Source organism: Dromiciops gliroides, chromosome 1 (assembly GCF_019393635.1).
Source record: "Dromiciops gliroides isolate mDroGli1 chromosome 1, mDroGli1.pri, whole genome shotgun sequence".
NCBI classification, from domain to species: domain Eukaryota; kingdom Metazoa; phylum Chordata; class Mammalia; order Microbiotheria; family Microbiotheriidae; genus Dromiciops; species Dromiciops gliroides.
This window is the reverse complement of record NC_057861.1, coordinates 634154012-634177341: the sequence shown is the minus strand read 5'-3', so window position 1 is coordinate 634177341 and position 23330 is coordinate 634154012. Positions and strand designations below refer to the sequence as shown.

General features: G+C 40.6%; 1 protein-coding gene across 3 annotated transcripts in view; it reads right to left on the bottom strand.

Annotated features, from left to right (window-relative positions):
• The window catches only part of GSG1L (GSG1 like), a 395069-nt gene extending 393312 nt beyond the window's left edge, over positions 1-1757 (bottom strand). For all 3 annotated transcript variants that reach the window (XM_043978921.1, XM_043978922.1, XM_043978920.1), the window contains exon 1: positions 826-1757. In XM_043978921.1, coding sequence (XP_043834856.1) covers positions 826-1612 — 787 coding nt within the window. In that variant the 5' untranslated portion in view covers positions 1613-1757. The remainder of the gene's footprint in view (positions 1-825) is intronic.
• Positions 1758-23330: the final 21573 nt, after the last annotated feature.

Sequence of the window (23330 nt, the reverse complement as noted above, 5' to 3'; positions counted from 1 at the left end):
CCACAATAAGCTTCCTGGGTCTGTGCCCATATTTTACCTCCTGAAAAGTACCTTTTTTTTCTTAATTAATAAGAATTTTGTTCTGAGTAGTTTTTTATCTATTTCTGTTGCAACTACTTTTCCACACATTTCATATGAATTATGTTTCTACTATTCTTTGATTTGGTAAATATTTGATTTCCCCAAGGCCCCACCTACCCCCCAACACACACAGACACACAAGGGAGCTTGTTCCAGTGGGGACTCGCTGGATGCTCCCAGTGCCAAGATTCCAGTTAACCTATGCTGGCTTTCCCTAACTGCACTCATAACCTAAAACTATGAGTCGGGGAGGGACTCAAAGTGCCGGTCTCACTCTGCCTCTGCTGAAATTGCACCGCTTTGGCCTCTCTTTTTGGGGGGCAGTGTAGGGGCTCCGAGGAACAGCCCCAGCATCCGAGGGTCAGCTCGGGGGCTCTTTTCCTAGCATCCCCTCGGAAGGGGCGCGCAGCTTGCAGAGGGCAGGTCAAGGAGCCCAAAGAAGGCAAGCTTCTCGACCCTCCGGACCAAGAACAGGTTGCTCTCCCGGTCGGCGCGCGCCCAGCCTGCTAACCCGCGGCACGGGGGTACGTTCTAACCCGAGGAATGCTCTCACCCAAAGGCTGAACGTAATGCCCCGTGGAACGCGGAACGTTCCGAGGGAACGTTCGTTCTAAATGGTCTCACCGGCGCCGCGCGGGGCTCGCGGGAGGAAAAGAGCCCCCCGCGCTCCAGTCAGGAAGGCCACCCCATCACGGTCGTGTCCACCCACGGCCACCGGAGGCCGGCGAGCCTGCGGCCACTTACCAAGTCCACTGAGGTTTTCCTCACAGGAGTACCAGATGCCGGTGTGGAAATACCTGAAGAGGAAGCGGTCGTCGCCGGTCTCCCAGCTGTAGTGCACCCCGTGGGAGCCGGCCGTGTCGTTGGCCGTGCTGTTGCCGCTGTAGTTGAGACAGTTGGTCTTCTTGTCTCGGCCACAGTTGGGCTTGGGCACCCGCTGGGTCCCCTGGCACCAGTGCGTGGTGAGGAAGGCTGTGGTGGAGAAGAGAAGAGCCAGCAGGTTCAGACACACGGCCAGCAGGGCTCGGCACCGGCGGCTCGTCTTCATGCCTCTCCGCCCTCCTCGCCGGGAAAGGAGCGAGCGAGCCCGAAGGAAGCCGGGGCTGGGGGCGAGCAAGCCGGGGGGCGCGGGCGGGCGGGCGTGGGCGAGGAGAAGTTCGCGGAGCCTCGTCACGCGCCCTTCAGCAGCCAGTTTCCCCTCGGCGGAAACTCTCCGTCTCTTCCAATCTGTTGCTGGAGCGGCTCTGCAAATGCTGCAGCCAGGTCCCCATCTTCCTCTCAACTTGGGGCGCTCGCAAGGCGGCAGCGAGAGGGACGCAAGGGAGCCAGTCCAGAAGGGGCTTCCTTCCAAGCGGCTGGGACGTGCGGGGCCGGAGCCTCGGGGGAGGAGGTGCGGGAGGAGGAGGAGAGGCAAGAGGAGCGGCAGGAGGAAGAGGTGGTGGGGGGTGGGAGGGGGATCAGAGGAGCTCTGGCTGGCTGGCCGCGAGCATGGAGAGGGAGCGAGTGAAGGAGCGAACGAACGAACGAACATCTGCTAGCTGGAGGCACATGCCAGAGACGGGGCTGCGCTGCCGCCTCCTGCTCCGTGGGGAGACACCTGCAGGCTGCGGGACGACATTGTACTCCAGCTTGGAGATGGGATGGATTAATCAAGAGAAACGAGGCTGGAGTCAAGGCAGCTGGGGTAACCGCGGCCCCCGCCCTCCCCTCCTCTCCCTCCCCCCTCCTCTCCGTCCCCTTCCCTCCCTCCTCCCCCTTTCCCTCCCCCGCTCGCCTTCTCCCTCCTCTCCTCCGTTTCGCCCCTGAATTTCCCTCTATACACAAGGCGCTAAATCACGCTGACAGTCTGGGAACCGCAAGCCCGGGAGGGCTACTAGGTCTCATTTGATTTTCAAAAACAGTAATTATGTCGGCCGGAGGAGCTCGGCAGCCCAACCTGCCGCACCGCTGTTTCGGCCTCGGTACCCTCTTCACATACCCCCTTGACGTTCACCAGCCTCCTGCCCTGATCCGGAGGGAAGAGGTCGATTTGATGGTTTTGATGCTTTCGTTCTCTCTAGTACCAGGGCCTGGCTTAAAACAAACCATCACAAAACGGCAAGATCAAAAAAAGTTCCAAGATAGTTAAGAAGGACGTTCCACGTTTATGAGCAATGCACCTTGTCTTTGTTGAGCAGACAGAAGCAAGACAAGCCTTGCTAATTTGCCTTTTATTCTAGTCCCTGTCTAGGTCTCCATCAGCGAGGCCTTTAACTACCACGCTTACTCCATCCCCGATCCCAGATGGTCCAAGCTGGAAGGGTCCTTGGAGATCATTCTGGTCCAACCCCCTCATTTTATAGATGAGGGAAGTGAAAGCCCAGAGATGAGAAGCAACTGGTCCAAGGTCACAGAGCTAATAAATGGTAGAGCTAGGTATTCTGACTAAATCCTATGCTCTCTGAAATGCCACCAACCTTTTCCATAGTCCTTGCTGCCCTTTCTGTGGTCTTTCCTAAGCACCTTGTAGGATTCCTGACATTTTGAAAGTCATAAAGGATTCACTGAGCAGTAGCATGGGATATAGTGGATAGAAAGCCATTCTTGAAGTCAGAAAGACCATCTTCTAACACGCACTAGCTTTGTGACTCTTGGAAAGACGCAACCAAGAAACTCTCTGGCTCTAACTTGCAGTTCTCCATTGGTAGGGGACGGTTTCTCATGTAAAGTTTCCTACACCAGTGAAACCACAGATCTGAATAAAATTTAAAAGTATCCATGAAACTGCATAAAGATATAATGTGGTTAAGACTGGAGGACAGGGGGCAGCTAGGTGGTGCAGGGGATAAAACACTGGCCCTGGATTCAGGAAGACCTGAGTTCAAATCTGGCCTCAGACACTGGACACTAGCTGTGTGACCCTGGGCAAGTCACTTAACCCTCATTGCCCCGACCAAAAAAAAAAAAAAAAGACTAGAGGGAGGTCTTTTCATTTCTAACCCACTACTTGGATAAGTAACTTCATTAGCCTCTGACACAATTCACCTATTTCTAAAATGGAGAAAACATTTTACTACTGGACTTACCTAAGGGTTCAGGAGAATGCTAATTAAGTTTAATCGGGCTTCTTCCATGGCAGAAAAGTACCAAAGAGGTATGAAAAATTGCCACAACTTTTATCTAGGCTGCTTTTAACTTGGAGGTATTTCATCAGGTTGACCTACCTTTCTTTTTCTTTTTTATCCAAACCTGATTTCATTGGCATAAGAAACTTTCAGTGTAAAAACTCTTTCCACTAATACAGATAGGCAACTCATCTGGAACTTAACAATCTTATTGAGCTGCCTGGAGCACTGAAAATGTAAGTGACTTACCCCAGATCATGTGGTCTATGACAGCATATATGTCAAAGTCAGAATTCAAATCCATGTCTTTCTGATGCTCACACCCGTTTGCTAATCACTACAATTCACCTACCTTACTATTCATTATTGTATTCTATCTAGGCAAAGCTACTCATAGCCTTCCATGTATCTGATTATCTTACTCCTATTTGCCATCTCATCAATCAATAAACATTTATTAAGTACCTACTATATACTAGTCAGTGGGCTAAACCCTGGGGATACAAAAAGAGGCAATAGACAGTCCCTGCCCTCAAGGAGCTTACAATTTAATGGGAGGGGCACAATATGAAACAAATATGTATATGTATATATATTTATATTTATATATAAAGCTAAATGCAAGATAAAAGGAAATAATTAATGGAGGGAAGGTACTAGATGTTAGAGAAGGCTTCCAGTAAATGATGAGATTTAAGCTGGGACTTAAAGAAAGCCAGAGAGGTCAGTAATTGGAGAGGAGGGAGAGATTTCCAGGCACAGGAAACAGTCAAAGAAGATGCCCAGAGCCAAGAGATGCAGTGTCTTGGTGGTGGAACAGCCAGGAGGCTAGTGTCATTGTATCAAAGAGTATGTGTCAGGGAGTAAGGTGCAAGGAGACTGGAAAGACAGGAGTGGCTTAGGTCATAAAGGGATTTGAATGCCAAGCAGAGCATTTTGTATTTGATCCTGAAGCAATAGGAAGCCACTGGAGTTTATTGAGTAGGGGGAGATGACATGATCAAACTTGCACTTTAGGAAAATCATTTTTGTGGCTGAATGGAGAATGGATTGGACTGGGGAGAGAATTGGGGCAGGCAAACACACCAGCAGGCTATTGCAATAATCCTGACATGAGGTAATGAGGGCCAGCACTAGATCTTTTCATTCATTTACCAAATATTTAATGCCTACTATGTTCAACACACTTAAAATCACAATGGATTTAAAATCACAATCCCTGGAGTTTATAGTTTAATATTAAGATTACCACATACACAAATAAAGGTGGCATGAGGATGAAGCAAATTTGAAGCAAATTATTCATGGGGAGGGGAGATTTAAAAAAAAAAAGAGCTCACTATCAGAGGGAGAAAGAGGAGAGGAAATGTAGGTTGGGGAAGATTCATGGAAGAGGTAGCACCTGAGTTGAGATTTGAATGAAAAGAGGAGGATTTCAATAGATAATGATGATGACAGAGTGCATCCCAGGCACTGACTAGGGAGATATCGATGGCCTGAATATACGTAAAGAGGCAGGAGAATAAAGGATAGGATTGAGTAATTGCTCCAGTTTAGCTGCAACACAGAGTGTATAACAAGGAATAGAGTGAAATAAGACCAGAAAGGTAGATTGGAGCCAGATTTCAATGTCAAGCTAAGAACTTTTTATTTTAACCTATAAGCAATATACAGCCACTGAAGTTTTTGTGTTGTTGTTGTTGTTGTTTTAGGAGAATTGCATTCTCAGATCTGTACATTAGAAACATTTTGGCAGCCCTTGTTCAGTCATGTCTGACACTTCATGACACCAGTTGGGGTTTTTGTGGCAAAGATACTGGAGTAGTTTGCCATTTCCTTCTCCAGCTCATTTCATAGATGAGGTAACTGAGGCAAACAGAGTTAAATAATTTGCCCAGAGTCACATAACTAGTAAATGTCTGAAGCCAGATTTGAACTCAGAAAGATGAATCTTCCTGACTTCAGGCCCAGCACTCTATCCACTATGGCGCCACCTAGCTGCCCTTTGACAGATAGCAAAGAGACTAGAAATAGAAGAGTTGAGAGGCTACCACAAGAGACCAGATGAGAATTGATCAGGGTTTACACCAATGTAGCCAGACAGTAAGAGGAGAGGAAAGGACAGAAGCAAGAGTAATTGTGAAGAAAGACTCTTCAGGTCTTGGTAATTGATTTGGCTATGATAGAGGAGAATCAAAGACAATTCTGAGGGTTCAAGCTTGGGAGATCTATGTCAAAGAATCACCACTTGATGTTTAAATCTTAAAAGCTATCTTTTTTTTTTTTTGTGGGGCAATGGGGGTTAAGTGACTTGCCCAGGATCACACAGCTAGTAAGTCTGAGGCCGGATTTGAACTCAAGTACTCCTGAATCTAAGGCCTGTGCTTTATCCACTGCGCCACCTAGCTGCCCCTAAAAGCTATCTTTAATATGAATTATTATTAAGTTGGAAAGAAAGGTATATTTAATTGGGGAGGGGAAGGGATATTGCTTAGAGGTGACAGGATTCATCTACGCAGGTTTTAGGCTTATATCCTTAGAGAAAAAAGGAACCTTAGAGTTCCTAGTCCAGTACCTTTACAGATTTTGAAACTGAGGCTCAGAAAATTGACTTGCCTAACATCAGACAGGTAGTAATTGGAGAGCCAGCATCTGAATTCAGGTTCTCTATATTAGACTATTTATATAATAAGTAGTATAAATTATTTTTGGTCACAGTGCTAATCTTTGGTATATCGTACTGTTACATGTTATCAGTACACATAGATGCATCCTATTTTAAGAACCAGATTTATACAACAAATTAGAGGGTATTAACAGTTCAAAAGGATTCTTCATGTTAAAGAAATCTAATGATGAATCTTTTTATAACTAGTACACTTTCTAATACACCTAACATGTGATTCAATTTACCCCCCCCAAAATGTGATTTACTCACAAATATTTTTGCTCATTTGTCAAAATAGCTATCTGTCCACCCACATCACAGTCATTTATTTTAGAGAGATCATATTAATTAAACTTGTTCTGTATGGTGCCTAGCACAAATTCCATGGACACCAAGCTATATGCTAATTATTATTTCTTGATGGTTATTTCTTAATCCATTTAAATTTGGTCTGAGTCAAGAAGCACTTTGAACTAAGGCTACCAGCTTGGGGAGTAGCACAATTTCCAAAATTCAAGGTTAATATGCAATGGATTTTCAACTAGTTAGTAATATGTATGCCCCTGTTGCCAAATCCTTTCATTTTGCTTCAGCAGCTCCAGTTTCAGCCTGGGGGTAGGAGAGAGTGCTCTATTGCAGGGAATAACACTGGCAGGGATCCATACTGTGTGTATTGTATAATTTAGACCAATAGCCCTAGGTCACTGGTTTTCCAGTTTTTAGCAGTTGTGGACCCCTTCTACATTTTTAAGCCCCTGAAACTCTAGTTCCAGAACTAATGTAGTGTTATGATGGAGCCTGAAGTTGATTTTTAAAAATACACAAGTTAATATGCCCTCCATGACCATTGTTTCTTTCAGGGAACCCCCAGAGTGGCATCTTATAGAATCCTGGGATTCTCGATGATAACACAATTTATAAACTACTAGACCTTAGCACTTTCAAGGGTATAGTTATGCAATGTGAGAGTCAATTCAGTACAATTTATATAGCTTGTATTAAGCACTTACTATGTATGAGGGGCACTGCACTAGGCCCTGGGGCTTAAAAAAAAACAAATAAACAATCCCTACCCTCTTTTCATTCTACTAGGGGTATATGACATGTATTCAAGTAAACAACATAGTAATGAACATAGTAATTTCAAGAAGGAGAAAGTAGCAAAGGGATGAGGGTCAGGGAAAGGCTTGGGTAGCAGGTGGCACCCTTGAAGGAAAGAAGGCAGAGGTAAGGATATGGTACATTTTAGACATGGGAAACGCTCCTTACAATGGCATAGAGGCAGAAGGAGGAATGTTAGGGATTGGCAAGCAGCTGGCAGACTAGTTTCATTAGAATGGAAAGTATATGAAAAACAATAAAACGAAACAAGATTGGCAAGGTTGGTGGGAGCCAGATTATGAAGGGATTTAAATGCCAGGCTGGGGACTTTAGATTTTATCACAGAGGATATATGGAACCAATTGAAGATAAAGATTTTTGAGTAGGGGGTTGACATGGTCACATCTGTGTTTTAGGGATATTAATTTGACAGCTTTTTGGAGTCTGTATTGAAGAGAGAATAAATGAAAAAGAGGCAAGGAAAACAGTTAGGAAGCTATTACAATAATCTAGGTAGAGGCAATGAGGGACTGAACTAGGGGAAAGGCTACATAAGTGAAAGAAGACACAGATTCAAGAGTTGTTCTGAGGTTATGATAGACAAGACTCTTACAGTGAAGATCCAAAAATGACAAGTGTAAACCTAGGTGCATGGAAGGATGGTTGCACCATCAATAGAAATAAGGAAGTTTGGAGGGAAATAAAACTACTTCCATTAAAAACATGAAATTTGAGGTACCATTGTCACCTGGAATAGTACTGTACCATAATATGGATACAATTTAAATCACCTTCTAGTCATAGGCAGCCACAGAGCATGTGTGTGGGCACTGGGTTCTCCCTCATGTGAGTTCCCTTAAAGGGAAGGAATGTGCCAGAGCATCCCATTCTAACAGAGCATTCTACCTTCCACCCACACACCTTTGAGCAAGGGCTGTCTGTCTAGAATGCTCTCCCTCCTCACCTCAACCTTATAGAGTTGCATCCTTCCTTACAAAACACGGTTCAGATGGCACCATAAATCAAAATGTCAGTTTGTAAATGGTGTCATCTGGAATCCTGAAGGGATGGGGAAGTTCTAATGATAATGCTTGGTCTAGGTTGTGGCAACATTCCCAGGCATACTCGACTCTCACTCTATATTCACCTGTGCTCATAGATTCTGCTCAATGTTGTAGACTCTGAGTAAGGAAAGCTCAACCCTTACCTGAACTCCCCTCTATGATGTTCTTCATCAAATGGATGATGCAGTCTGTTTGAAACCCTCCAGTAATGATGAGTAGTCCATTCCACATTTGAATAGAGCTTATTGTTAATAATAATGCTGGTATTATTCAATCATGTCCAACTCTTCATGACTCCATTTGGGGCTTTCTTGGGAAAGATACTGGAGTGGTTTGTTATTTCCTTCTTCAGCTCATTTTACAGATGAGGAAATGGAGGGAAAAAGTTTGAGTGACTTGCCCAAGGTCATACAGCTAATGAGTATCTGAGGTCAGACTTGAATTCAGGTCTTCCTGACTCCAAATCCAGCACTCTGTGCACTATGGTGCTCTTTATCTGCCCTCTTAATAATAATAGTTGATGTTTTATGGTGTTTTAAGGTTTACAAGGGACTTTAATGCAGTGTCTTACTTTATCTTCACCATATTCCTGTGCAACAGAACCTAGGGATATAATTATTAAAGTCTCTCCCCCTAATTTTACACCTGTAGAAACTGAGACACACAGAGAAGTTCAATGACTTGTCAATCGCTGTTACATAAGCAGTAAGAGTTGGAGACAGGATTCAAACCCAGGCTGATTTCTCCATCCACTATACTGCCTCTCAAAGTTTTTCCTAGCATCAAGTGGAAATTTGCCTCTCTGAAACTTTTGCTCTTTGTTCCTTCCTAGCCAAGAAGAATAAGTGTAATCTCAAGAGCCCAAAGGTTTGGCAATAACCTATCATTGCCTCCAGATTTTTACCTTTGAGGGAACAAAAGCATACCTTGCCTGGGTAGTTTCACAAAATCATTTTACCCAATCTCGGAAAGGCTTAAAGTTAAGTCTAGTGACAAACTGGATTTCTATCATCTCAGGACCAGCCCAAATACAGAGAGGCTTATTACCTGAGTGGTCACATTTTTCAACCACAGCAATTTTACAAGACCATTCACCAAGTTAATTACAGAGGAGGTACAATGCATTGGTGGAGAGGGTACCCTCAATAGTGAAATTATAAATCTTTGAATTTCTGTGGTATATTTTGCCTTCTGCCTAACTCTTTAGAAGGCTGCCAATCTACTTCTGGATCCCTAAAGTCACTTGCTTGTGCTATTGCCCAAACCTCTCAAATGTACATTTTAAAAGTGGGAACCCCCATCAGAGTCATAAAAATAGCTTGCATTAAAGCAATTCAGGTTGTTGAGTTTTTAAACTCATCTCCAAGGTGACTTGAATAAATATCAATGTTATTTCTTCTATTTTAGGTTCAACTTAAGGCTTTGAGGTGAAAAGCCAGCCTAAATGTACAATTTACAGGTCTATTATTAAGGACCAAACATTTCTCTGGGGCTCTTAATGCTATTTGCAATCACAATAACCCCAGGAGGTCGATTCTCCCAAGGAGAAACTAACTAACTTCATTAGGAAGTGATCAGCTCCTTTCTACTTTCCTTGGAACAATCTTAATGGCCATGCTATAATGTCTGCCTGAGTTTCAAATGTGGGTTACAAAACATTTCTTTGACCTTTTGCCCCTGATTCATTTTTAGATGGTTTAGAAAGACCATTTTAATCTCTTTATAAAATATTGGCCTATACTAGGACTATATTTTATCTATATGATAATATATAGTTTAGTGTGGTCTTACTATAGACCTATAGCATGAAAAAAATAGCCAAATACTTTTTTTTAAGTGAAAGGCAGAAAAAATCATGAAAATACTTAAAATTGTGAATATGACCCATAAGACTATACTATCTTATGGTAAAAAGTATGTAAGAATGATGGAGTATTATAATATTTTTAAAATATTTATGCCAACAGTTCATATATTCATCTTTATATATCTCATAATATCTCTTATAACCCTTGGAACAAAATTTCAAGTTTTGATTTTGGAAAGATGGGAAACTTTTATCCAGTTATTCCCTTTTCAGACAAGAGAAATGAAAAAATAAAAACACCAGCCTAGGGAAATATCTCTAAGTTTTCAAAGTATGACTTTGAAAATTTTCTTCAAGTACTAAGAAATGGCAGTGATGACTCTCTTAGACAAGCATAGTTCCCAGAGATTATCCCTTGTTCATTCATTCAAGTTTTTTTTAAACTAACACTATATGTAAAATATTTATGGTATTAGACCTAAGAAGAATAAAAAAAAGTCAAATGGAATTCCTGTCCTTTAAGAGGTTAGAGACACATGAAACATTTAAATAACAATGACCAACAGTAAATTATTAAATGCTAAAGCGTTCTATAGATAATAAATTCTATAGAAAATTTTTAAAAGTTGAAGATAAATGTGGTTTAGAGCTTCCTCCAAATGAGAAAGCAGAAATTGATCTGAACATTGAAAGATAGATAGAATTTAGATTGGTAGAAGAATGGGGAAAATTCATTCCAAGCAGGGGAAATAGCATTAGGAAACAGCTTGTAGTTAGGTATGAGCATGATATTTTCAGGAGACAAGAAAAGGACCTGGGGCCAGCTAGGTGACTCAGTAGATAAAGCACCGGCTCTGGATTTAGGAGGACCTGAGTTCAAATCTGGCCTCAGACACTTGACACTTATTAGCTGTGTGACCCTGAGCAAGTCACTTAACCCTCATTGCCCCACAAAAAAAAAAAAGACAAAAAAAAAGAAAAGAAAAGGACCTCACAAGAACAAAGGGTTTATGTTGGGAAGTCATGAGAAATAAGGCTGGGTAGGTAAAATGAGAATATAATGGAAGACTTCAAATGCCTTGTACAAAGTTGAATACTTGATTTTGTTGTTGTTGTCCAGTCATTTCAGGCTCTTTATGACCCCATTTGGGATTTTCTTGGCAAAGATGCTGGAGTTGTTTGCCATTGACTTCTCTTACTCATTTTACAGTTGAGAAAACTGAGGCAAATAGTGTATAAGTGATTTGCCAAAGGTCATACAGCTAGTAATGTCTGAGGCCAGATTTGAACTCAGGAAGATGAATCTTTCTGACTCCAGGCCAACACTCTATCCACTGTACCACCTAGCTTCCTTGAGCACTTGATAATGTTTGTTAAATTCAAGAGGGTTACCAAATTGAGTAATGCAAACTCTTAGTTAAGCAGTGGTGTTTCATGTATAATCTATAACAAATTGCTTGCTGTCTTGGGGAGGGGAAAATACAACGGAGGGAGGGAGAAAAAATTTGGAATTCAAAATCTTATGAATGTTGAAAACTATCTTTACATCTAATTGGAAAAAATAAAATACTATTTACAAAAAATAAACAATGTTGTTTGTGATCAGGAAAGTGACACAATAATGACAGTGGTGATTTATGAAAATTAATCTAGCTATGGTATTTGGGATAGACTATAGTGGAAAAGCACTAGACAAGAGGAGATCAAACAGAAAGCTATTAAATGGCCCAAGTATAAAGTGATGAATGTCTAGAATAATGTGGTGGCAATGAGAATGGGAGAGGAAATCACAAATGGAAAGGAAAAAAGAAATCACAAGGCTAGACTATTAATAATAGAGTATAATAGAAAGAGCAGCTAGGGAGGGCCATAGTACAGAGAGCACTGGGCCTGGAGTCAGGAAGACCTGAGGTCAAATTTGACCTCAGTCACTTACTAGCTATGTGACTCTGGGCAAGTCACTTAACCCTGTTTGCCTCAGTTTCCTCATCTGTAAAATGATGTGGAGAAAGAAATGGCAAATCACTCCAGTATCTTTGCCAAGCAAACCCCAAATGGAGTCACAAAGGGTTGGACATCACTGAAATAACTAAATAACAAAATAAGAGAAAAAGAAAAGGTTTAGGTAAATGAGGTTCCCTGCCTGAATGAATGAGAAAATGGTGGTGCCATTGACAGAAATAGCAAGCAAGGTAAGAAGGAAAAAGCTGTTTGTTCGTTGAGGGAAAGGGGTAGCAAGAGAAAATAATTAACTTAATTTTGTATATATTGATATTATTTCAGGATATGGTAATGTCCTAACAACTTTTAGTGTTTCCCTATCACCTATAGAACAAAGTCCAGTGAATGACTTAACTATTCTCAGTAATACAAGGGTCTATGACAATCCCAAAGGACTAAGGATGAAACATACTAGCCACCTCCAAAGAAAAAACTGATATTGATTGAACACAAACTGAAGCATGCTATTTTTTCACTTTATTTCTTTCATTTTTTTCTATTATTTGAGTTTTCTTATACAAAATGCCTAATGTGGTTATGTTTTACATAATTGCACATGTATAACCTATATATGAATGCTTACTCCCACAGGGAAGGGGGAAGGGAAAGAGGGAAGGAGGGATAAAAATTGGAACTCAAAACTAAAAATAAAAAGTTTATTAATTATTTAAAAGACTTGCCTATGGAAAAAAGAACAAAATATAAATGCCTTGCTTGTCCTCGCACTCAAATTTTCCATAATCTGGCTTCACTCTACATTTCCAACTTTATCCCATATCCCTTCCCCTTGAATACTAGGTACCCAAGATAAACTGGTTTATATGATATCCTAAAAGTATTTTCCAAACACTGTCACCTACGTGTACCTTAGTTTAGGATTGTTTTCTCTTAAACCTTAAATACTCACACCTACCATCTTCATATATTGGTAGCCTATTCATCCTTCAGGAACTAACTCAAGTCTAACACCTCCATAAAGATTTCCCTAATGCCCTCAGATGGAAGTAAGCTTATAGCCCATTGCACTCCTCTCATGCATTTATCACATTCTAATTTGTGTTATATTTATTTAGAGAGACAGTCTTGAATAATAGAGAACTAGCCTTGAAGTCAGGAAGATCTGGGTTCAAATTCTGCCTCTGACATATACTGTGTACTTTTGAACAAGTAACTTAACCTCTCAGTGCTCTAGGCAACTTTCTAAGACTATAAATTGCAAAGAAAATGCCAGCCTACATTGGTACAGGAAACTTCGTGGCCCTGGAATTCTCTTTATCAATATAATCACAGATCTAGTCTCAATACTATTATATTTATTTGTGTATATGTTTGTATACATGTATGTCTTTTCACCCCTAATTAGTTGTAAGCTTCTTGAAAACAGAAATAATCATTTATTTATTCTTGCAGTTCCCCCAGTGCTTAGCACATAGTAGGTGCTATTTTTTAAATGTCTCAAAGATACTTGTAGACATGGGGTTGAAGCTCAAGTGAGATTTTCTTATTGATATAGGAAATTTGAGGACTATCAACAGAGAGGGAATCATTTCATAAAGGAAAACACAAATCTTAGCCCCTTCTATCATAGAGATGATAGGAAACCACTGAAAATTTTTAAGCAAAGGAGAGATACAAAACCTGTGGCTTAGAAAGATTATCTTGGCTTTTGTGTGACAGATACATTAAAGAGGGGATAGACTGGAGGCAAGGAGACTAAGGGCCTAAACCAGGACAGTGATGGTGGAAGGATCAGGAAGGGGATGTTTAAGAGAGATGTCATAGAAATATAATGGAAAGCATTTGTCAATTGATTGACCTAGGATAGGAGGGATAGAGAAGAGGTTTCAAATATAAGTGACCTGGAAGAGTGTCATGTTATGACACTCTATTAGAGAATTTGGGAGGAGGAACACATGTAAGCAGAAAGGCAACTTCAATTTTAAACATGATGAATTGAAGATGCTAGTGAGATATTCAAGTGGAGCTGAATAGCAAGTAGTTGGAAAGCCTGGACTAAAGTCCTTGAGGAGACTGAGGCTTGATGAATAAATCTGGGAATCATCTACTGAGCAGTTGTAATTATCTTCATAGAGTTGATCATTGGACCCACAGGAGAAGATGAGATCATCAAGGCAGATAGTATAGAAATAAGAGAAAAGGACATGGTAATGGGAACAACTAGCTTCAGGAGGTGGGAGATGACTGACCCACCAAAGAAAACTGAGTAAGAACCAGTGTCTTGGAAGCTAAGGAAGAGTAGTGTATCTGTAAGAATGGGATGATAAGGAGTATCAAAAGCTACAAAAAGGTGAAGGAAGATAAGTATTGATATAAGCCAAACAATTTAGCAACTGAGACATCACTGATAACCTTTGAGAAAATAGTTTCAGTTCCTTTCTCTTCATCTCTGGTTACCTCCCATCTAATCCTTCCCCACTATCTCCAAGAAAGTTGACCCTCTTGTTTTCTAGAGCCAACCCCTCCACCTGTGCCCTAGAGATTCCATTTCCCCAGATCTTCTAATTATCCTCTCTCTAGAGCATCTTCAATCTGTCTCTCTCCACTCACTTCTTCCCTTCTGCCATTAAATATGCTCAGGGTTCCTCTATCTTGGAAAAAAAATCTGTTCACTCTAGCTGCTGTCTCATTTTTTTCTTCTCCTCTCACTTCAGACTCCTCAAACATCCACATGCCTCTACTTTCTCAACATTCACTCATTCTTTAATGCCCTGCAATCTGGTTCCTGACACCCCTACTCTAGTGAAACCAAACGTCCACTTCTTACAGCCTCATTTGGCCATGTGCAATGGCCTTTCCTCAGTCTTTATCCTCCTTGACCTCTCTGTGGTACAGAGAATGGCAATTGTGGAAAGCATGAAATCACTAAGAAATGAATAAAAGGATGGCTTAGTAGGAAAGACCCAGCTGAAATTTTAAAACCTGATTTGTACAGAAAGGGAATGTTGGGTAACAGTCCAAAGAGCAGTGAACTCTGGAGATATGGATTGTACCTCAGATACTGCACTGGTAATGCAACCTTGGGCAAGTCACTTAACCTCTCTGAAGCCTCAGCTTTCTCATCAAAAAAAAATGGAGGCAGCATGATATAATGGATAGAGAGTTGGTCTGGAAGTCTGGAATAACAGGGGGATCAAGTCCTCCTTCTAAGCCATATTGTTTGTGTGGTTTTGGGTAAGTCTTATAACCCCAGAAAATTCTCTAAGACTCTGAGTTTCAGCATAGTTACCAATCTACTTTGGTAGACGAGTTTTCTTTCCAGGAGTTCCCTACACCACTTAATTCACAGGTGTGAACCAAAAGTTAGATTACTCTTATTATCATGTTATGACAAGGCTGGGGAGTTCTATATCTTTCTCTAGTAGTGCTCCAAGGCTTGGGACCTGGGGCAAAGAGATTAGACTCTCTGGAGATCTAGGATAGAAGCCAGCGTAGCACAAACTCAAGGGGGAAAGAGATTCTACCATGTAAAGGCATGGTTAGGGTAGGACTGAAGTAGCTGGCTTTAAGGCTGGGCTATTGAATGCAGTTAAGTGAAGTTAGAAAGAGATTAAGAGAAGTCATCAAGTAATCAGGGTTAAGCCATTAGAGGTCTTTTTAGAAGCAGAGAGCAGCCGTTTTGTTTCTAAGATACTAGTAGAGGTGACAAAAAGAAATTCATTCCTATTCAATTCCCGTGTAAACAACAACCACTGCTTAGAAACCTAAACCCACTTGTACCAGCTGCCCAGGTTTCATAGTGTCATTGCTATCTTTCACCCACTCCCTCCTGGCATTCCCTCCCCCTGTGCCTACTCTGCACCTGTTCCCTGTTGCTATCTGGTTCATTCTTGCTAATTCCACTTCTTTTCCCATGTCCTATAAAAGGTAAGGGTCTTGGGTAGTCTCGTTCCCAAGAACTCAGTACGCACCAAATCTTAAACCCCAAAGAATCTAGGAGAAAGTCTCAGGCTCCAAGGGGCAAAAGGAAATATAGAGAGGAAAAAGTAGGCTAGACATTCTATGTAACCCACTTCCTAAGAGGTGGACGCCCCTCTAAAGACATGCTCCTATACCTGGGGACATAGCTCAGAATATACTTTTCCACGAGACCATCCATATCTTTCCTCCCTCTGCCTTTCAGCCAGTTCTCATGACCCACATTCTACCATGAAATGCCCATCTTGGAGATTTCTTCCCTGTGCTCACCTCCTTGCCTTTTGAACAAAGTCTCACTCTTAGGATACTCTAGTAACCCTGGAACACATCCACTTCACTCTACAACATAAGGTCCAGGCAGGTATATTACCTTTCTACGTATTTAAAACAGCCCATTTTCATCCTTGGATGAACCACTTCGCTGGTAACACACACACACACACACACACACACACACACACAAGCTCCTGGACAAACCAGCTCTCTATCCACTCAAGGATACCTCTATGAGTCTTAGAGGTTAAAATTTCCAGGAAGGAATTTAGGGATTTTAGTTTCCACCATTATTGGGATGAGAAAGAAGATTCAGAATGGGGAGCTCAAATAATATACGATGAAGTATCAGGTCTCCTCTCCAAACAACAAGATCCATTTTTCTTCCCTCTTCTCCTGAACATACACCAATAAAAGATGTCTGGTTTGAGAATCTGTGATTAAACCCCTGAATTGAGGTACTTTTGCCTATTCGGATCTTTTGCCCAAGAGGAGTTGCAAATCCGTGAGAGGAATGGGGGAGGGGCAGAGAAAGTGCACTCCGAGTACAACATTGGCAGCTCAAGGGGGTTGGCTTAGTTAAAGAATACATTAGGCATTCTCTCTCAGCTTGCTGCCTTCTGTCTAATGCATTTCCCTCCTACTGTTTTATTTGTATTGGAAACAGAGAAAGTAAAGTGGTCCTCCTTGAGCTTCACCTTCTCTTAATGGAAGCAAGACGAAAAGCTATTTAGAGCAGTCTTTTGCTCCTTCAGGAACAGGCCAGTGACTTGGACAAACTCAGACCCAGTGGAACAATAGCATCTTCCTATAGAGGATATAATATTGCATTCTGACAGGATTAGATCTGAGGAGCATGGCATTCTCCAGAGAGTCCACAGGGTAGCCAAAAGATACTGCGACTATTTAAAAGGCAGGGCAGCCGAGTAGCTGTCCCAAGACAAGAAGCACTTTTGTAACATTCATAAAACTGCCACCAAAATGCAATGTTTTGTTGTTGATTCGAGGGAGAACATTAGCAAGTTTAGGAGGCAAGTCAACAAGCCATTATCAAGCACCTCATATGTACTTTTCTCCATGTGAATCAAAATTGATATAGATCAAAATGAGAATCTATAGGCTGAACCAAGACTCTGTGAGCTAGTGAGAAGGCCATGAAAGTTGGAGTAGGGTACAAAAGTGTAAAGGAAGTTTGGGTAGACTGAGTCAGTGTGGGACAGATAAAGGCAGCTTGAGATACAATGAACATGTGTAATGGGACCCCATTTTATCTTTTTTAAAGTATAAAACATTTTTATTTATAGTTTGGGGTTCTAATTTTTATCTCTCTTTCTCTTCCTCCCTTCCCCCTTCCCAGATATAAGTTATACATGTATGATTATGTAAAACATTACCATGTTAGTCATTTTGTATAAGAAAACTTGATTAAAAGAAAAAATGAAAGAAAGTAAAAAATAGCATGTTTCAGTCTGTGTTCCATCAATATCAGTTCTTTCTTTGGAGGTGAATAGCATGTTTCATCAATAGTCCTTTGGGATTGTCTTGGATCATTGCATTGTTGAGAATAGTTAAATCTTTCGCAGTTCTTCATCAAACAGTAGTACTGTCTCTGTGCACAATGTTCTCTTGGTTCTGCTCACTTCACTATACATCAGATCATACAAGTCTTTCCAGGACTTTCTGAAATCATCTTGCTTGTCATTTCTTATAGCACAAATAATATTCCATCACCATCATATATCACAGCTTGCTTAGCCATTCCTTTGATTTCCAATTCTTAGCCACCACAAAAAGAGCTGCTATAAATATTTTTGTACAAATAGGTCTTTTTCTCTTTGGGGGGATGTCTTTGGGATATAAACCTAGCAGTGCTATTGCTGGATCAAAGGGTATGCACAGTTCTATAGACCTTTGGGCATAGTTCCAAATTGCTCTCCAGAATGGTTGGATCTTTTCACAATTCCACCAACAGTAGATTAGCATCCCAGCTTTCCCACATCCCCTCCAACATGCAATATTTTCCATTTTTGTTATAGTTGATGGGACCCCATTTTAGCACCTGCTTTCTAAGCTTTCAATTTTAGAATAAGAATAATATATAGTTCCCACAGTAGAACTATGTCCCTTAGCATAACCCAATTCACTGTGTGGGTAAGGGTTGTTTTTTCATTATTTTTAATTGTATGTGAAATTTCAGCATGAAATGCATGCAAATTGCCAGTATCAAATGAGTATATGTATAGTAGTATATAAGAAATTACTAGGATAGTGTTGTGCACATTTGTGCAAGGTTGAGCAATTCAAGTGGTTGTGAGGTTGAAAGTGGATAAGGGAGATGTCTGTTTGTAGGAGCATTTGTAAAGGCATATGAGAGTAGGTGAAGAGTGAAGGACAAAGAAGGAGGTGTCAGGCATACATAATCTCCTAATCATTATACTAAAAATAAGCTGTGGCAGAACACAAGGCCACCCAAACCTTCCAAAAACGTCCGTGTCTCGCAGCCAAACATCTTATGTGCAACAAGCAAAAGGAATCAGAAAATTGACACACACACATTAACTCTCAATATTTCTAATGTCACCTCTGCTGTGGCTGTCAACTAAAAACACCATTCCCCTTCCCCTCCTACTTCTCTTGGTCTCAGTGGTGGAATCTGTATAACCTGGAGCCCTTAAGAGACCTGAAGGAATAAAGCACGCAGCCCATCTCCCTCATTTCATAGAAAACTGAGAGCTAAGGAGATTAAGTGATATGCCCAAAGTCACAAGGGTATTGGGGAACAGAGCCCACTGGAATCACTGGACAGGGAAGGGAAGGTGCAGAGCATCCTCAGTCTCCTGCCTGCCTAATGTGTGTTTGGAAAGGCCAGACTTTCCTGCTGCATTTCAGAAGAAATGCATGATTTAGAATCACATGACCTGCTCTGTCCCTTCCTACCTGTATTACCTTGGACAAATCATTTCACTTTGAAGGGTCCATTCTCTCATCTGTAAAATGAGAGAACTAGACTAAATGACCTCTAAGATACCTTTTGATCTAAATTTTATGTTCTATTTTTAAATGAGTCAAGAAGTCTGACCTTGGCCAGGGACCAAGGGAACAAGAGAAATGCCCAGAATCCTTATTTTATTTCATACACTACAACAGAGTCTAGGAGCTTTGTTTCACTAACATAGTCTTGAGCTATGGGAGCCAAAGTAGAGGCTTCTGCCAGATGCTCACTCCAAATCAGAACTTTGATATTACATTTCTAGAGATATTACATTCACTAAGAATTAAACCCGAAACCTACTGAATCTTTGCATCATATAGCAACACAACCCAACAATACTAAATGGTTAGGGATATGAAAATGAAAAAGTAACACAACTTAGAGGCCACACAATCTGTGTCCCTGTCATTCACCTCAGTGATATTTGGAAGTTAGGTTTGAGTCCAGTTCTGCCTCTTAATACCTACATGATCTTGTCCAAGTCATTTAATCTGTATGGGACTAGACTGGTGCACCAATATGAGCAAAATGGTTCCATACAAATCAATGACTTGCCTGAGGTCCTATTCCTTGGTTGCAGGGCACTTCATCATAAAGAGATAGAGCACAGTAATAAGAAAGATCTTTAAACTTAGGGTCAGAAGACCCAGATTCAAGTCCTGAATGTGCCATTTGACAGCTGAGTGATGATAGGCAAATGCCTTCTCTGACCCTCATTTTCCTCATCTGCAAAATGAGCCTAATAATACTTTCAGCAGCGATCTCATAAGCATGTTATGAGAAAAGAGATTTGTACGCCTTAAACCACTATAAAAATATAAGCTGTTAGTATTATGAGAAGTGTTTTAGTCTGAATGACCCTGAAGTCACCCTGTGGAAAGGGTTCCCACTGAGCAGTCTATCTGATCTCCAAATAGTTGATTCATTACAGTCATTATGATGAAAGGAATAACCAGATCAATTATTTGCATTCCAGTTATTTCACTCATATCCCTGACCAAACAGAATTAGCCTGGGAAATAAAACCTATTTCTCAGGGCTCAATACAAACCTAGTTAAATCAGCATGCTGTACATACCTGACCATTGATGGACTTGGCACCACAATGAGAAAGTGAACATGAGAGTAATTACTGGTGCCCACAAGTGATTCGTATTCAGAATGGTAAGGAGTTATAGAAATAGACAGTAACAGATGAAGGCATTTGATTCCAGCAAAGAAAATCGAGGAAATAAAAAGATTGGCCAGGAAGAAGTCAGTCAATATTAACATTCATAAGAATGGAAGAAGCTGCAAAGTTTCTTTAAAAACAAAATAATAAAGGGGCAAGAGGCTGTTCTCCTTTTATAAAGGAGTACAAAAAGCAAAAATTATTCACCATGGTTAAGTGAAGACATTGATTTAAAACTCTCATGATAAAGAAAATCCTAGATTGGAAGGGGAAAGAGAGAGAGAACCAATAGGGCAATCCTAAAAAAAACAAACTACCATGATCTTAGCTTGCATTGAGAGATAGAGACTGAGACTGGTGTTAGTTAAGTTGAACTCTGCCCAGGTCAGACCACAACTAGAATGTGATATTCACTTCTGGCTGCCACATTTTAGAAAGTACAGAGACAACCTATGATGAGTCCAGAGGATAATCACCATAATAGCAAAGAGACTGAAGACCATATTGGGAGGTCAAGTGTCATAGTAGAAAGAGCACCAGGTTTGGTGTAAGGCAATTTAAGTCAATATCCTGGCTCAGCGGTGCTGTAAGAAATAATGAGCTAGTTGATTTTAGAAAACATTGGAAAGATTTGCATGAAATAATCCAAGGCGAAGTGAGCAGAACCAAGAGAACATTGTATACAGTAACAGCGATATTGTTCGAAGAATAATTGTGAACAACCAAGCTATTCTGAATATTACAAATATTCAAATCAACTATAAAGGACCTATGAAGAAAGGTGCTGTCTATCTCCAGAGAAAGAACTGACAAAAAGGAGTACACATAGTGTGGTTTTACACATATTTATAAAGCTGCATCAAATGGTAGCCTTCTCTAGAGAGGGGTGGGGAGGGGAGAGAGGGAGGAAGACAGTTTGGAACTTAAAATGTAACAAAAATAATAATAAATTAAATTAACTTTTTTAAAAATCCTGGCTCAAAAGGGTCAGAATAGTTATAGAATCCTAAGATTTAGAGCTTTACAAATGGCAAACTGAAGCTCAGGAAAGGGATTTGCCCCCAAATCAGATGACTAGACAAGATTAGAACTCAGTCCAGTACTCTTCCTATTACCACAGGTCTCTTCCAACTCTGATTCTATGACTCAAAGAAATTATTTCCTTTTCTTGGGCTTCAATTTCCTTATCTACAAAATACAGTTAAATGAGATATCTGTAAGGTCTCTTTGAGCTCTGACATTCTGAGATTCTATCTCTTCCTGACACTCTCCCTCCCTTTTCCAACAGAATCATGTGGTGAAAAGAACATGAGATTTAGAGTCAAATGACCTAGGTTCAAATCGATACTCTATTCATCATTTTACTCTTGTTCCCTTGGAGAAATCACTCCATCCCTCAGAGCTTCAGTTTCATTATCTAGAAAAGGGGAGGGTTGGGATAGATGATCTCTATGGTCTTTCCCAAATTATTCCTATGATTCCAAACTATATATATATATATATATATATATATATATATATATATATATATATGTATATGTATGTGTATGTGTATGTATATACATATATAAAATATAGAATGACCTTAGGATCATTCTATATTTTGTGTATGTGTGTATATATGCATATACAATATTTTATATAGATATGATATGCCAGGGCTATTATTATTCCCATTATACGGATGTGGAAACTGAACCTGACCAAGGTCACAGAGCTAGTAAATATCTGAGGCTGGATTTGAACTCATGTCTTCTTGACTCCAGACCCAGTGCTCTAACCACTGCCACACCTAGTTGCCCCTAGATACCATTATAATTACCTTCAAACACGCATATGGAATACAAACTATGCACCATGTTGGACAACGGGGATATTTAAAGTGAATAAAGTACAGTCTCTGACATTGAGGAGCTTGCATTCTAAATGAGGAAAATTACAAATATAAAAAGATTAATCCCAATACCAGATAGTATATGCTCAGTTCCAAATGAGTAGCATAGAAAGAAAATGCTATAGGAGTTCAAAGAAGGGAGAAATAATTAAGAGCAGCTGTCATAAGGGAAGGTTTCCTAGAGGAGGCAATCCAAAGTGAGCTTTGAAGGATGGGGGAAGACTTAGATTATGGTTTAGAATTCTAGGCAAGGGAATGGTATGAACAAAAAGTGTGCAGGAAGAAGAAAGGAAGCCCTGATATGGTCTGACTATAGCAAGGACACCAGGCCAAACAAGTAGACATTTTGGGTAGGAAAACAATTGGGGATTAAGGCTGGAAAAGTAGGGTGAACCACATCCTATCTTAAAAGCCAGGCTAAGGAATCTTAGGTTATCCTGTAGATAGTGGGAAGTCATAGAGTTTTTTTGAGCAGTGGAGTGACATTATCTTCTTAGTCCCACATCACTAACTGCCTGCTGGTCATTTCCCGCACTGTCTTCAACTATTTGAAGGGTTCTTCTGTGTGCTGCTGGGTCCCTGAAAATGAAACTAGGACCAATTAATGAAAGTTACAGAGAAGCAGAATATATTCTCAGTGTCAGGGTTCAATATCAGGAAAACCTGCCTAACTATTAGAGCACTCCCAAAGTGAACTAGGGAATCATAAACAATGCTTGTATAACCTATTGCCCAGGTCTGTTATGAATTATCTCCCTGACTCACAAAGCAATGTACACCCTGTCTCTGAAGGTTGTCAAAAAGAAGCCAGATGTCCACCCATCAAGGACACTTGTAGAAGGGATGCTGAAGAGGGGTGCTCCTGTTCTAGTATTGATTAGACTAGATGACCTCTGGGGTTCCTTTCCACTTGAAGATTCTATGAAGTACATGTTGCAGCTGATAGGGAATGGAAAGATACAGCAATTTAGGAAAATATAACTTAATGATAGAATAAAATATGAAAGAGACGATAGGAAAGGAAGAAGATGCCAATAATTTGGAGAAAAACAGGTAATAAATTAGATTGGGCATGAAATTAATGAGGACTGTGGAATATATCAAATAACAAATTCTTTCTTAAAAATCTGTCCTTCATAAGAGAAAAATAAAGACAATTTTTTTTAAATGAAGTCACCAATCTTTTTCCCATGTAGGGATGTAAACATTTTAACCTTATTGAATAACATGGTTCCCCC